This window comes from Amyelois transitella, chromosome 7 (genome assembly GCF_032362555.1).
Source record: "Amyelois transitella isolate CPQ chromosome 7, ilAmyTran1.1, whole genome shotgun sequence".
In the NCBI taxonomy this organism is placed as follows: Eukaryota; Metazoa; Arthropoda; class Insecta; order Lepidoptera; family Pyralidae; genus Amyelois; species Amyelois transitella.
The window spans coordinates 4,688,070-4,703,433 of record NC_083510.1 but is presented as its reverse complement, the minus strand read 5'-3'; the positions used below and the strand labels follow the sequence as shown (position 1 = coordinate 4,703,433).

At 34.5% G+C, this 15,364-nt stretch overlaps 1 protein-coding gene across 2 annotated transcripts; it reads left to right on the top strand.

Annotated features, from left to right (window-relative positions):
• Nucleotides 1–4,839: 4,839 nt before the first annotated feature.
• Nucleotides 4,840–13,927, top strand: LOC106132621 (probable basic-leucine zipper transcription factor Q). Of its 2 annotated transcripts, none has more exons than XM_013332079.2 (3): nucleotides 4,840–4,933; nucleotides 10,127–10,381; nucleotides 11,142–13,927. In XM_013332079.2, the coding sequence occupies exons 1-3, from the start codon at nucleotides 4,891–4,893 to the stop codon at nucleotides 13,286–13,288; spliced, it is 2,445 nt and encodes an 814-aa protein (XP_013187533.2). In that variant the 5' UTR covers nucleotides 4,840–4,890; the 3' UTR covers nucleotides 13,289–13,927. The 2 variants fall into 2 exon arrangements, with proteins under 2 accessions (XP_013187533.2, XP_060801074.1); XM_060945091.1 differs by having other exon boundaries at nucleotides 4,844–4,933; nucleotides 10,127–10,351.
• Nucleotides 13,928–15,364: the final 1,437 nt, after the last annotated feature.

Genomic DNA, 15,364 nt, shown 5'->3' with positions numbered 1-15,364 from the left:
TTTTTTTTGTATTGTCACCCTTACTTAGTTAATTAAAAATTACAATATTTCGAACAAAATCGTACCTACATATATGCTAAACATCTGTGCTCAAGATACCCACCGCTTTTCAAGATCAGAGCTTATTCGGGCCGACAATAAAATTATGGCCTTAATTTTATTATTATTTTTTAAAAATAAATATTATAGATATGCTAACCGGAAGTGTATTTGCTGTTTATTATTTTAATTTTATTTGCATTTAATAAATATTTTGTATGACCTTAGCTTTAAAATCTGGTAGGCCATCATGAATTAGTAATAACGTAGACTATGTTTCACATGAGAAAAAGAACTACCATTTGTTCAGAGTTTAGTCATGAAATCATAACAGACAGACTTTCGTACTTGTGCAAATAAGAAGCTAATTTAAAGTAACTATAGTTATTTGTTCTCATTTACCAAACATTAGATACCTTTATTTTCTTTATTTGGAGTGGCCTAAATATTTTGAAACGAAGACTTCGAAACGATTTAAAACGCCAAATACTTCAAATGCAATTTTCTTCATAAGGATAGATACCCTAATAAATAAACATTATTTTGGTCATTCAGCCATCAATTACCATTGCAAGTTCCAAACAATAACAGAATATATTGCACTTCTGACTATCTCACGGGCTCACTTTCATGATTAATTATCTGGTGAGCTTTATCAAAAGAAATGTGATAAATGAATTGTGACAATACCCATAGAGTGCTCGAAAGTTGACCTTTGGACAGAGGTGAACTTAACAAATTGTGTGTTACGTTTATAATTATGTAACGCCTCGGATAGGTCATTTACTAGACTGTGCCAAATTGATTGCAATGACAGCCCAATCAATGTTATAAAGTGATAACTATTTATCATCCAGTTTTCCACTGGTTCACCAATTTATTGGGATCGTAATGATTAGTCCTCTTTTTTTTCTAGCTTCCATTCTAGTTTAGAAGCGACAAAAATACCTCCATAGAGAGATTTCAGAGAATATTAGCTAGCATACAGTCCCATTGCTTCCCATACAGCTAAACGAAAGTCGTGTGATTATTAAGCCCTGTCTAGCCAGTAAGTTATGTAGTCGTGTTATGTGTGGGTTTAATCCTTATTTTTTATGTGCGCTGGCTATTTGACAATTACAGTTGAACAATCTAAACTGCTCATATAAAATCATTTTAAAGTGTTATCGTCATAAAATAAATTTTAATGTTGCCATTTATTATTATGTGTTATTTTATTGCAATTTGTTCTAGTTTTAAAATACTCTAATTACGAAATTAACAACTATTTTAAAATCGTTTTATAACTGGTGCAAAAGTATGCAAGACCTGCCGGGAACATTTGCTTCAGAGTTGAGCAATGAGTGCACGCTGCAGGCACAAGATAGAAATAGTTCAGAGAAGGCACCTGTAGGTATTTTATTACTGACATCATTTGTAAAATGTAGCCAAATATAGTTTGTTCTTTGTTCCAGCTAATTTCTGTTCTGCTTCCGACGTTATCATCATGAGTTCAATATCTCAATAAATAGGACCGAATGTTAGGCCAATAAAATTAAAGTAAAAATTATGGACAGATTGAAATTTTGCATGTAGGTTCCTTAAGTGAAAAATTCCCACGGGAAAGAAAATTAACGGGATTTACGCGTGGGTGTTTTCTAGTTTCGCATAAAATATATTACGATATTGTCTATGTCAATAAAATTAAACTTATCCACATCTGGCTCGTCTACAGAAAGATGAAGACTAAGGCCAGGATGATTAATGCTAATGGTATTATTAAACATTAGCGTAACAGAACAAGTGGAAGTTGAAACATATACCGCTTAACATGACTTTTAACTTTTTCGGGACTGTTTGCTCTTTCTACCCCGAATTAAGATGTGATTATATGTATGTATGTATAAGAGCGTCACATCTGTACATACATTGTGTCGTACCGCGAGCACGGATCACGGCATGGCGCACGATGGCGTGGTGTCGCTCGTATCGTGCTCATCGTGGCTGGAGCGACGTGTTGGGAAATAGGACCCAGGAGTCACACCGTGACAGATATGTACCTATTAAGGAAAGGGTGCCTATTATATATGTACACTACTTTATTAATTTAGACAAACATGCTGTTGATAAAACAGTATGTAATTAGGATAGTATGTGAATAAAGTTTATTTCTAATTTTAAGCCTAACCTAACCTTTATATACGTTCTAAACAATTTTCATGTCAGGTACTGCCATAGTAATCATGAAAATTATCAATTTGAAGATCTTTTGTAAAAGTAAGTTAAAATTGAGGAGTACATTGTTAGGATTATGACAAAACTTATGGTAATGAATGTAGGTACACTTTGCTTATCTACACTGACGGCATTTGAGGAGTGTCCAGAAACTACCGCACTATGCGACACAAACATTCAATTAATAGTGAAATCGTGGCATTATGTCTCAAAATTACTCATCTCCGGCTGTAATATATTTGAATAGTGGGTAAAACTATTATATCTTATCGATTGTCTTCTCTACGTATCAACCCGCGTAATAATTTATAGTTTGATTGAAATCCTAATTACGCAGCAATTAGGAATTTAGTGTGGGTCGCACAATGACTAGAATCATCCTACGATATCAGTTTACTGAAGCATTGTGTAGTATTTTAATAACTATTCACAATAAGTACCTATTGTTTCTAAATATTAACCGCAAGATTTTGTTGCCCTCTAATTATTATTATGAAAGAAAACACATTTTGATAATATCTATAGGTTGTTTTATTATAATTAAACTATTGATATAGGATCTGATATCTAAATCTTAAGTAATGTATACTCTCTAATCGTGTAAAATCTATAATTCTAAACCTATTCATAAAAAACATTTATATTTCTCTTTTTATGTGTAGTCACTAGATTTGTTCTTAACTGTTTTTATTCGATTTTCATAAAGATACATTTGGGAATTATAATTATACTGACCTGACATACATTGATGTGGGCATCGGAATCAAAATAAGACCAAATATGGCGCCATCATCGAAATACTTTGGCGCCCTTTCTGTTTACATTAATTTTCGTAATGCATTACGTGATATATTGGTAAGAGGTGTGTGTGCCTACACTTTTAGTCTCAAACAATATTGTGATACTACTTAAGTAAAATTAAAATGACTCGTGTAGATGCTTTAATTATTGCTAAGAATTTATAGATCCCATAAAGAGCGACATCAACAATCCTAAAAAATAGGATTGCTTGGAAGCTTGTATTTCATAAAAAACAAGCCAAGGTATAATTTTTGAAAGAAAGCAGATTTTTACTACAGTTAAATAATATTTATTTTTTTAATTTCTCTGTAGAAAGATTACATTTATACATATAATCACGTCTATATCGTTATTGCAAAGTAGACAGAGCCAACAGTCTTAAAAAGACTGATAGGTCAGTAGAATGATTGTAACATTAATTTTATTATAGTTAACTACCTAATACGTACTTATGCAAAAAAATATAAATTAATTTTAATATTTCTATCAATATACACTTTGTGTAACTTGATAATTATGATTTAGACGGAAATATGAAGATATGTTTCATAACAATCTGTAAATTAAAAGAGTTTTTAATTATTCATTGACGTCTTCCGAAATAGTGTAATAGTGAATCATGAATATTTTCTCCATAGTGCGAAGTGCGAAGAAGCCAATAATTATTAAAATTCATTAGTTATTTCTTTAGGCTGTCGCGGCAGCGTAATAAAACAAAACAATGTAAATTTAAAAGAATATCGAGAGATTATTGACTATTTATGGTACAGAAAACAGAAACTATAACATTGTTATTGTTCTTATAATATATACGGTGCTTTTAGGTTAGAACGTTCCTAGCAAACAAATTTTTGATACAAGAAACTGAGCCTCAGCTTATAATTTAGTACATACAAACATACACACAGGTAACAGTCTCGAAAATCTCATCATCTCTCAGAATTCATATGCAGTACGTTTTCTGTACTCTCGTCATTTTTTCCGCTGTCAGGGAAGTTACGACACCGCCACGTCCACACTCGCGAAGCCTTCATGATGTAATGCAATGAAGCTATGACTAATGAGAGAAGACAATGACCGTCTGCACTGACAGCACTTTACTAATAAATCACGTGGCTTATATGAAGAAAGTTGAGTCTATAAATTCTTAGTTTATTTACATTCTATCTAAAGATATTAAAGAAGACATTGACTCTCTGATTGACCGACAATCAATGCATAGCCTTGAGATTTGAAATTTGCCATGTATAATAGGTTCCTTATTTGGTTTAAGGGTGCTGTAAGTGAGGATTTCACAGCCGCGTGTTCCTGCGGGTTAAGTCCCACTACAAATATAAAAATTTTGTTTTACTGTTATTATTCATACATTTTCATTATTGAAACGTTATGTGTACGTAAACTTATCTGTGACCTATTAACGATGATGAAATAAAAAGCTTTAATTTTCAGTTCCCAAATGTTTATATTGTAGCAATATTTCGGTTAGAAATTGGTCTTATAATAAAGGTAATGGCATGATTAATATCATTATTTTAATCAAAGGATAATTGAAATTTGTTTGAATATGAATCAATACGCTGAAGAAGATTGCCAGTAATTACTCTACCGTAAAATATAAACAATGAACATAATTATTAATCTCATTATATTAAAACAAGGTCACGGGCATTAAACACTAAGTTTACAATCGCTTCCGAATTTAAAATTGTATTTATAAACAGTGATGCGCAGGCACTCAGGGGCGGGCGGCCGCGAGCTTTCACCCCCTCCCAGAAGCCGGGCGGGCGGCGCACGCGCATCCACACTCAGTCCCTTCGCGGCGCAGCTCGCGACAACATGCCTCCTCTGTGGATCGTTCTTACATTACTCCCCATCCTCGGTAAGTGTGTGTAAGGCTTGTGATGCAACTAAGGAAGTGATCGGAAAATAGTACGCGAAAATTACCCACGTGTTATGCAGGTAAAAGACAGGTCGTGAAATTCTGAAACAGAAGTGTCAAATATTGGTGTAATGTTTTTACTAAATTGCTGTTTGACTTTAATTTTTAGACTATTGATTTGGAAATACGAAAATTCCTAAGCAAAATTTGGTGCTAGCAATTAAAGTCTTAAAGAAGCTGTGCTGAAATCATTTAATCGAAGATATACCTATTGTTTAGTAAATAACAACAGCAACTTTTTTCGCCTGAGTGTTTTTTTTTAATTTGTTGTACAGAAAATTTTTAAGGAAATTATTATGTTTGTGTGCATTCATTCGTGCGTTGTGAAAGTGCATTTATGTGAAGACAGGTGCGTCCGGGCGCGTGGGAATATGCCGATATTAGGAAATAGACAATTATTTTGTTTATTTCTTGTAGTTGTTTTGAAATAATAGTTTAAAATTATTAATTAAATATAAGTTAAAATGTCGTCAACCTGTAATTTTCCCGAGAAACGTTTGTCCCGGTGTTATTGTTTTTTTTGTAAAGAGGCTTATTTAAAATAAAAATAAAAAATACTGATACAAAAAACCAAAACCCACTATTGCATATATTCAAACTTTTTAAAATACTTCTGTAGTATTTATGTCTGCCTCGTTAAGGATCAATACGTGATATATAATATAAAAAAAACAAATAATTTAAGCATTACTTAATTAGTACACATTTCAAAATTGTACATAGGTAATACATAAAATTGAATACCACATTAACCTTACTTGCATCTTGATGAGGCTAAAGGTTAGACTGTTCCACAGTCTTACGTAATAGTATCTAATGTAAAATATCGCTGACGAACATTATATTGGTTTTATTAGGCATTGTCAATAATTATCATTAACCTACTGTATTAGTACTGACAATGCTCTAAGTCATAGTACATTTCTGTACTTGCGATAACATTCTCGCCTGGATTAAAAGCTTATGTCCTATATAGATAGCGTTCTAGTTATAATTGACCCATTATGTAAATATGTTATATAATATTTTCCACACACAGTCAAGAAAAATCCACGCTCAAGTTGCAAACACCATTTCCACATACCAAAGTATGTGTCAACCTCGCAAAAAGTTATTAAACTTTAGTAACCAATACATTAATGTGCTTGTCAAATAGGATAGGTTGTTGCGCACGACTGGCACACATTCGGGATGCACATGCCTAGAGACTAGAGTGCAGCGTGTTGCGCAACCTATGCACTTTCCATTCGCCGGTGCGCGGGCGCAGATAGACAAGCGCTGCGATCGCGCGCATCACACGATAATCGATTCCCCGATTTGCATAAGTGACTTTCCCACGGTCCCTTCTCCGGATAAACTGGGCCGGCGTGACGGTCGGCAGAGAACGGATGGCTCTCAAGGTTCCATCAATGCGGGTATCATACAAGTCCTATTTACGCACAAAGGTGTTTTGAGGTCATTCTTAAACATTGTTTAATAAAATGAAAAGGTTCATTTAATATATGAGAGATATCAGGTGTGCCTTTGACCACGATCCTGGATAAGTTAAAAGTCAAATTTTCGATATTCTATTTATGTATTTAGAAAAGCAAAGATGAATAAGTATCATCTATTAATCATAGCCTCAGAAGAGAAAATTTCCTCAATTTGACATACAGTAGAAACAACTAAACATTTCCGAATAAAAATAGATTTCTTGCAATACTTAAACAAAAGATAAGCCGTGAGAACACCACTATCAATAAAAAAGAAAGTGCAAAGCACGCAAGTTGTTTGGTGTTAACAACTGATGCTCAATAGATGCGCAAAGATTGATGGACTGTATCATTTTGTCTGACTCATCACAATAGTATTATGTAACCTTAGAGTAGATTAATGTCCTATAGATATATTGCACGTGAACAATAAACAAATATCCGTTGTTGCAAATATTTACATCACATAAAATGATCATATGACGAACGATAATGAAAGACGTAAAATTTGAGATAACAAGCAACTTACATCATGCATTTGTTTTGTGGTACATCAAACTATTAGTTGCGGTATGAGCTGCATATACAAACAAGGCTAATTGTTATTTTATGTCTGTGTAATTTGTAACATTTACATTTTATGTTAAGAACATATTCATTTGCGTATAATAAAATTTGTTATGGACAAACCGCAAATGATAAGATTTATTTTCATAATCTTCCGCCCAGTCGCATTTCAACCTTCCGTAATTTAGATTGTTTTGATTAAACGTTAACATGAAACAAGTTTTTAAAAAGGTTAGTTCTCTTACGATTTTCTGAAAATCCTTTGATACCGTAATAACAGCTGTAATGATTGTTCGTTCTTTTCCTTTAAAATAAACAAAAATTCATATTGCGTTTACAAATTGCACACGCAGTATATGACATATTGTTTTTTTTAATCAGCTTAATGAATTACGTCCTGGGAATTCGCATTCGCCAAATCAATTCTCACGCGTTCCGACATTCATTAACACGTCAAACTTGTAAAAGTAAGGTTTTAATCTTATGGTAGTTTCTTTTTATCGTGAAGGTTGTTAATAATTTTGTAGTAAAAAATGTTATGTGGACAATTCGGTTAAGATCTAAAATACACGTATAGCATTTACATAAGAGTACCTATGACCTTTCGTGGAGGATGCTGCGGCACCTTGCGGCACGGTTCGTTGCGAAACGAGATGTTATCACACCCTAGCCGCTCCCCCCAACCTCGCTCCCCGTACCGCTCATGGGAACCTAGTTTAGGCTCTACCCACTGCCTCTAACAACGCTATTTAATAGATTTTCTCAACTTTGTCATTTTGTTACTATATACATATAGCCTATTGAAAAAAATGAGCATGTTCTTACGCGCGGATACGAATTAATGTGGAAGTGACTTATCAGTCAGTATTTATCCCCAAAATCTCGTTAACAATAACTATAAGACTAAAATAATAATCTATACCTATTTAAAAGCAACAGGTTAAACAAGTAAAGGGATTGGGCACAATACTAATATTCTGTATATTAACTTAAATTATGTTGTTAGGAGAGCATCCTTGACGATGATGAATTACGCTTAGGAAAGGTCAGGTTTGTAGTTATCATTATTACACGGAAATTAGAGGATGTGAATCTAAATGAAATATAATTATATCTTACAACAAAAGGTTGCCAATTTACAGATTAGAAAAAATTCTTCATTTTTATTACTGGTATTTTTTCTTAAATTTTTGTCAATATGTCAATACTTAAAAACATTTGAGGGGTAGCCTAGAACATCTGCAATTGTTTTATTTTAACAGTAAACATCAGTAAAATGAAGACCATGACATATTTTAAGATTGAAATGTAACAATATTATCCTTTATACTTTAAGATTGACATTAAATTATTTACAATTTAGTTCCAAGTGAGCACATATATTAAGTCTAAGTTTAAATATTTAGAAGAATATTATCATAAAATAAATCCAATAAATTGAATTATTATTTGAATAAATTGTGGTTAAAAAAAGCTTTAAAAAAATACCCTTTAATTCACATTGTTTAAATTAAATTTTGTTATTACCTCTGATAAATCGTTGAAATGATTTTCCTGAATATCTTAGATTTTTTTCAACTACTAATTATTACTTCTTTTCATAATATTTGGAGCTTTGAAAGTTAAACCTATTCAAATTTTAATGTGCGCCTACAATAATCTTTCTTTCTTTTTAATTGTATATAAGATTATAACTGTAAGTATATGATATCTATATTTAACCTGAATACAGCTCATAATAAGTACAGATTGGCAAGAAATAGGTTTTCCTCACATTAGAAGGAAATATGTGGTTATGTCGCCTCGAACTAAACCGCAACGCTACGAAAAATTACTTAATTGCAGGCAAATCGTCTTGCACGAGTGTTGCCGCTGTGGTTTCTAAAGTGATATAAATAAGGCCGTTCATTCTAACCCATTTTAAGCGTAATGGAAAAATAAGGCTATTTATCCGTTTTAGGCTCCCAAATTTAAAGACCAAGTAATGCAATATACCTTTTAATCTAGCCTCATCAGTACCACAAACTTATAGTAAGTTTACCTACAGCTAATACGTAATTTGAAAGATATGAGAAGGTGAAGTTTATAAGAAGATTACACTTTCTATGTTTCTGTATAAATAACCATTCTACAATATTATATGTAACATTTCGCGCATAAGAAATGCGGCATGTGAAAATATGGCATTTTATTATTTTACTGATTATTAATTATACAACAACCTTGCTGCAATTTGTTACATGCAACGTCTATACACAACATTTGTAAGCTTATTAAATATTATGCCTATACAATACCTATTTAATTTACCACAGAACTATTAAAATACGTTTTAACAAAAAGTATATTATTATTGTATTGCCGTGTGGTCCCCGGCACCAATACAAACAAGAATAGGACCACTCCATCTCTTTCCCATGGATGTCGTAAAAGGCGACTAAGGGATAGGCTTACAAACTTGGGATTCTTCATTTAGGCGATGGGCTAGCAACCTGTCACTACTTAAATCTCAATTCTATTATTAAGCCAAATAGATGAACGTGGCCATTCAGTCTTTTCAGGATTGTTGGCTCTGTCTACCCCGCAAGGGATATAAACGTGACCATATGTATATATACAATAATACGTATTAAAGTTTTTAATAATTTATTTAACTTATGAATAATCATTATTATATACAGATAGCTTTATAGCTGCATAGTTCTTACCAAAATCATAAAAATACCTTTAAAATATGTAATTTACATTCATTCATCATTTGTAAGAACAGATGTCCTCGCTAGATTAGACCATTTACAATGTCATTTGACCAATTATAAAATAAGTTACAAACTTGATGTCTTAAGAATATTATGTAGGATTTATCTAAAACTTTACAATACTATCTACTACTTTTAATTAAATTATAATACAAGTGAAGGTAGTATCGTTAGAAAAGTACTTATTTGGCGATAATATTGATCTTAGATAAAGAAGGATTTTCATAGAAACCAATTTCACAAAATTATCACTTCCCAATCAGAAAAAATATCTAATATCCAAAAGTTATTAATGATTTATTTAACTTATGAATAATCTTTATTATATACAGGGGGAGCGGAAAGGTTCAACTGTCGGACTCGGATACTAGGCGCATACTACGCGGACGCAAAGTCAGGATGCAAGGCGTTCCACGTGTGCGTCCGGGTAGCGGGCGGCGGCATCAGAGACTTCAGGTTCTTCTGTCCTCCAGGAACTCTCTTCCACCAGGAAGCACAGACATGCACCGACTGGGGGGACGACGACCCCCTGGCCTGTCCAGCCGAAATCTACGACGGTCAGTTCGATCTCTACAAGATCGGATCCGGTGAGCCAGCTTTGCAACTAACAACACTCAATTGTAGAAGTTACTTTAAGTGGACTATATAATTGAGTGTCGCATTATAGTATGAGCTCCAAAAGCATTCGAGGTGGTAAAACTTCCAAAACAAACTGAGCAATAGTCAGTTTCTGAAACATTTTGCGTGCTGTTAGACTGTTAATATTTAAATTTCGCAACTTTTAGCAAAAACAAACAATAAATGCTTCAATTAAAACATTGTTAAAATCATATAAATGATCAAATAACTGATAACTGCATTGCAAAATAATTGAAGCTTAGCTGTATGTAGCAGGTACGCTTGCATCGACCCGCGCCGCTTGTGAATAAAATAATCGCATTGGAAACGCCTGTTTTTTTTTTAAAAGAGCTCTTTAATTATATAAAAAAAATCACTGAGCCTTATCAACGCAATGTTGTATCAATTTTTTTTATGAGTTTATAAGGACTGTCCTACAATTGATTAGAAATTAGTAGTTTTCTTTACGTTTTCCTTATTGGCCGAAACTATGGTTTCAGTAGCTTTGTATGTAAATTGTTGGTTTAAGGTTTTTATAATACACAAAGTATCATTTGCAAAAAAAGCTGTTGCAAGTTGGTATACAATCAATTAAATAAGGAGCTACTTTTATATTACAGTTGTTTTCATTGAGGATGTTGATAAAAAAGCATTTGATATAAAAAAGCGTTGATTTAAGGCCATATGGCTTGTATAAATTTACCTCAAATATTTGGTTTAAATTCCCAGGGTTTGACACAAAGAAGCTGTCTGCCCCAAGCAACCGGGACGAAGAAACTGAATTCGGTCTCCAACGCGCAGAGACCGGGGACCGCCGCCTCTCCCAGTCACAGAGCCAATCCAACGGAGCATCCGACCTACGAGCTGCACACTCTTCAGACTTCTTCAGCGGCCAACGCGAAAGAGGACGAGATGAATCTGTGCCATCTCCACAGTCAACATCGCGCCAGTCTTTTAGACGACCAACCAGTTCAAGACAGTACTCGTATAGTTCAACGCAATCCACAACCCAATACACAACACCATCTCCCTCGTCGTCACCGCAACCTTCGAGCCCCTCTCAGTATGAAGGTACTAAACGCAAACTTGTCAGAAAGCGACCTATTTATGTGTCTACTCCGGCTCCGCCTTCAACATTTGTCAACAGTCAAAATACTCAATCCACCCAGTCTTTTAGTGAACCGCAACAACAAAAGCAACAACAGCAATCATTTGAAAAATATTTTCAAGCAAAACAAAGAGTGCAATCGGCACCTCAACAGCAACCAAATCAACCTCAAACCTCACAACAGCAACAGCCACTAGAACAGCAGCAACAGTATCAACGACCTCCGCAACAAAAACAATATCAACCTAAGCAACAGCCCCAACCACAGCAACAGCAACAACACCAACAATATCAACAACAACAACAGCAACAACAGCAATACCAACCACAGCAGAAACAACAGCATTACCGACCACAGCCACCTCCTCAACCACAACAATATGAATCTCAATCGCAGCAAACACCTCCTCAACAATCACAACAGTATCAATCTCACCAACAACAAAAACCTCAGCAACAGTCTCAGCAATATCAACCTCAACAACAGCAACGCAACAACAATAATTACGAAAACATCCATAATCGCTCACCCCAAAATAGGGCACCACAAACTACACCAGAACCCTCAGTTCCCGTACAATTTAAAGAATATAGAGATGAATATGTGGAAGTACCACGTGTGACCCCAAAACAACGATATTTCCCAACTAATCCTTCGCCAGCTCCATTTTCTCAAACTACTCCTGCACTTCCCTTCAGCAAAAAAGATGGGCTCGTTGAACTATATAACTATGACTCACAATCAACACCTGGAATTAATGATAATAGGCCTTTCAAAGTAAGAAACAGTTTTAGTGTAACGGACGTGCCGAGAGATCCTGATTTTGTTCGAACGAGGAATAATTTCAACACTAATAATGGCAGAACTAGTCCGACTACATTAGATTATAGCGCTACTGCTACCGGGTCTACTACAAATACTCCAGCTTTTAGAAACTATAACAGCGTCTCTTATGAAACTGAAAAGAATAACTTTGTGTCTATTGGAAAGCAGAATTATTTCAACAGTCCGTCTACCACACCAACTACAACTACGTATTACACTACCACCCGATCAGAACCACCAGCGAATTTAAACACAGTTGCATATAATACTAACATTGGATTTAATGTGCCTTCTAACTTTGGAGAAAATGATGAGGATGATGGCCAATACCGTCTATCAGAAAATGAAGACGACGGACAGTACAAACCCGAATTGTATGACCGTGAACTATTATCTGGGGCACATTCTTTAAATATAGCTGCTAGTGGCAACAGATTGCCCGAAGATCAGAAGCCCCGTGGCAAGGCTCAAATTTCAAACAAATTGTCACAGACAGCAGCGCCAAGACCATTCAGGCCCGCGCCTACCCCTACTTTGCCACCAACAACGCGAAACACTGAATATACTGAGCAGAGTTACTCAACTACAAATAGACCACAAACAGCGAATACACAGCGAACCTTCGACTACTACCAGACCTATACGACAACATCGAGACCAGTAGAGCCACCGCCACCTCTTCATTTGTCGCACAACAACGCGCCTGCTAAGAATGTTCAAGCGCGACCCAGCACTTCAGCCACGAAGACTCCAGAGCCGCGGCCGCCCCTGCTACCTACTGTTAAACCTAAGCATGTAGCACCATCACCGTCTCCCTCATTTTCTAGACCCGCCAGTGAAAAAGAGGACAACAGCTACGACTATGCTTATTATGACACAGATCCCGGTTTCTCGGAATATGATCGTATAGAAGAGTTTGGTAAAACGCATGCAAAAGCATAATTAATATCATTGTTAATTTAATTCACTGCCATTAAATTAGTCGCCTCTTTGGATAGATATATTACTCAAGTATCTTCAACTTTATATCTTAGTATGTATATGTTTATTTCTTAGGTTGATCTAATCATTAAAATATCGCAGTAGTAATTTATCCAATTTTCAGATTTCGTAATGTGTCCATTCTCGCACAACTGGTACAACTATATTAAATTATCTGTTCTTATATAAGATGCTATAAATCTTTTGTAAATATTTTTCGATAATCTATATGCCATCTTATTCTAGACTGAAAGAAACAAATGCCAGTGCAACTTTTATCTAAAGAGGCTTATCCGTAGTTACCCTAAATTATTTGTGATATTATTGTGCGTTAATAAATTTTGGTATAAGTTATTTCGATGTGTTAATTAGGGAAAGTTTCCTTTGACCATTGTAATAATTTCAGGAAGCCGGTCAAACGAAACTTAAAAAGGTTGAGAGTGAGATTGAGTTGCATGTACCTAAATCACGATCCCTTACAAACATTCCAATACTCTGAAAGGATAATTTATAGAATTATTATTCTGTGTACAATAGTTCGTAAGTTGTAAGTGTAGATTGTAAAATATTGCATTGTAAATAAAGATTTTATAAAAACAATAGCTTGTGTAATTTGTGTCACTTCCCAAAGCATGTGGGAATTCTGAGAACAATTCGAACAAAATAGGTAAGTTGTAATGTGTACGCTTTCTTGCTTGTTAGGCGGACATCAGTTAAGAACTGTGGTATGCCTGAAAAATAGGTGTGCAGGTTCGTTCTGGGTAGCTCAAGAAAAATAGACTTAATGTGTTCCTTATCGGAAACAAATTACCTTTCATAAGCCATTATACTACTCGTATATAGGCATAGGTATGTGTCTTTGTCTCATTGCGAAATGGACGGCGGAGACTTAGTGCATAAGGGATACCCATTTGGTATAAATAATATACACTCATCCACCTACTTAAATATTAAGTATACCCTTATTTGATTAATACTGATAAGAAGTTAGATTTTGATTAAACTTAAGTAAAATAACCAAAAAAAAATTGAAGTATCGAATGATCCTTAGAAAAAAAAGAAGGTAGGTATAATATTGATAAAAGGTTGCTTAATATGATTGCAGCATCGAACAAGCATTTTCTTGTATTTTTATATTTTAGTGTTTAAAAGTGAGTTTCCATGACTTCGCTACTCGACGATAGATGGTATCTGACAAAACTTTAAGTCGTTGCTGAATAAATTATTAGCTTTTCTTATGAAATGAAACCTTATGGTCAAATAAAACCATTCGACAAAATGCCTAGGTTAAATTAACGACCTTATTACAGTAAGCGATCTAGCAAGTCTTGCATTATTCTATAAGTACAAAGTGATGTGAATATTAAAACAATAATTATATTATGTTTGCTACTTGACGCTAGATGTCACTTGTTAATTTCCCCATATTTCTATATTTATTCATTACATTTTTATTTTCTCACCAAGTATATCTAAAACGAAAAAATAAAACATCGTGACAAAATCAAGTTACAAAGCTTTATTAAAAGAAAAAACACAATTTTGCTAGTTTGTATAGGCTCGATGGAATGACTTTGATTCCGTGAGGATGGCCCCCAGTATGGGACGCTATGTGTGTCGATACTTTGCCGCAGTCCCATTTTCCACAGACTTGTTAGAATGTATGTGGCGCAGCAATATCGGGGGAACACATAAAGCAGCGCAAATACAGTGGTCTCGATAAAATCTACTTGGTTGTGCTGTTTGCAGTGGAGTGCCGTAGGGGCCGGGTGCTTTCGAAGTCTTCAAAGATTTGTCAGCTAGGCTAAAAGAGTCTACTCGTGACCAAAATGCTGGCCTGTAAAGTACAGGCCCAAAAAGTAAGTGTTCCAATTCAAAGAGGCAATGCGGCCAACATTTTGGGCACGCTATCAGATTTCGAAGATCGTTTGACCTATCCGTAGACATATGTTTACGAATATGTCTAACGATCGATATTAATATTTATTATGCTAGTTTTATTTAATTAGATTTGTATTTATGTAACATATGTAATTT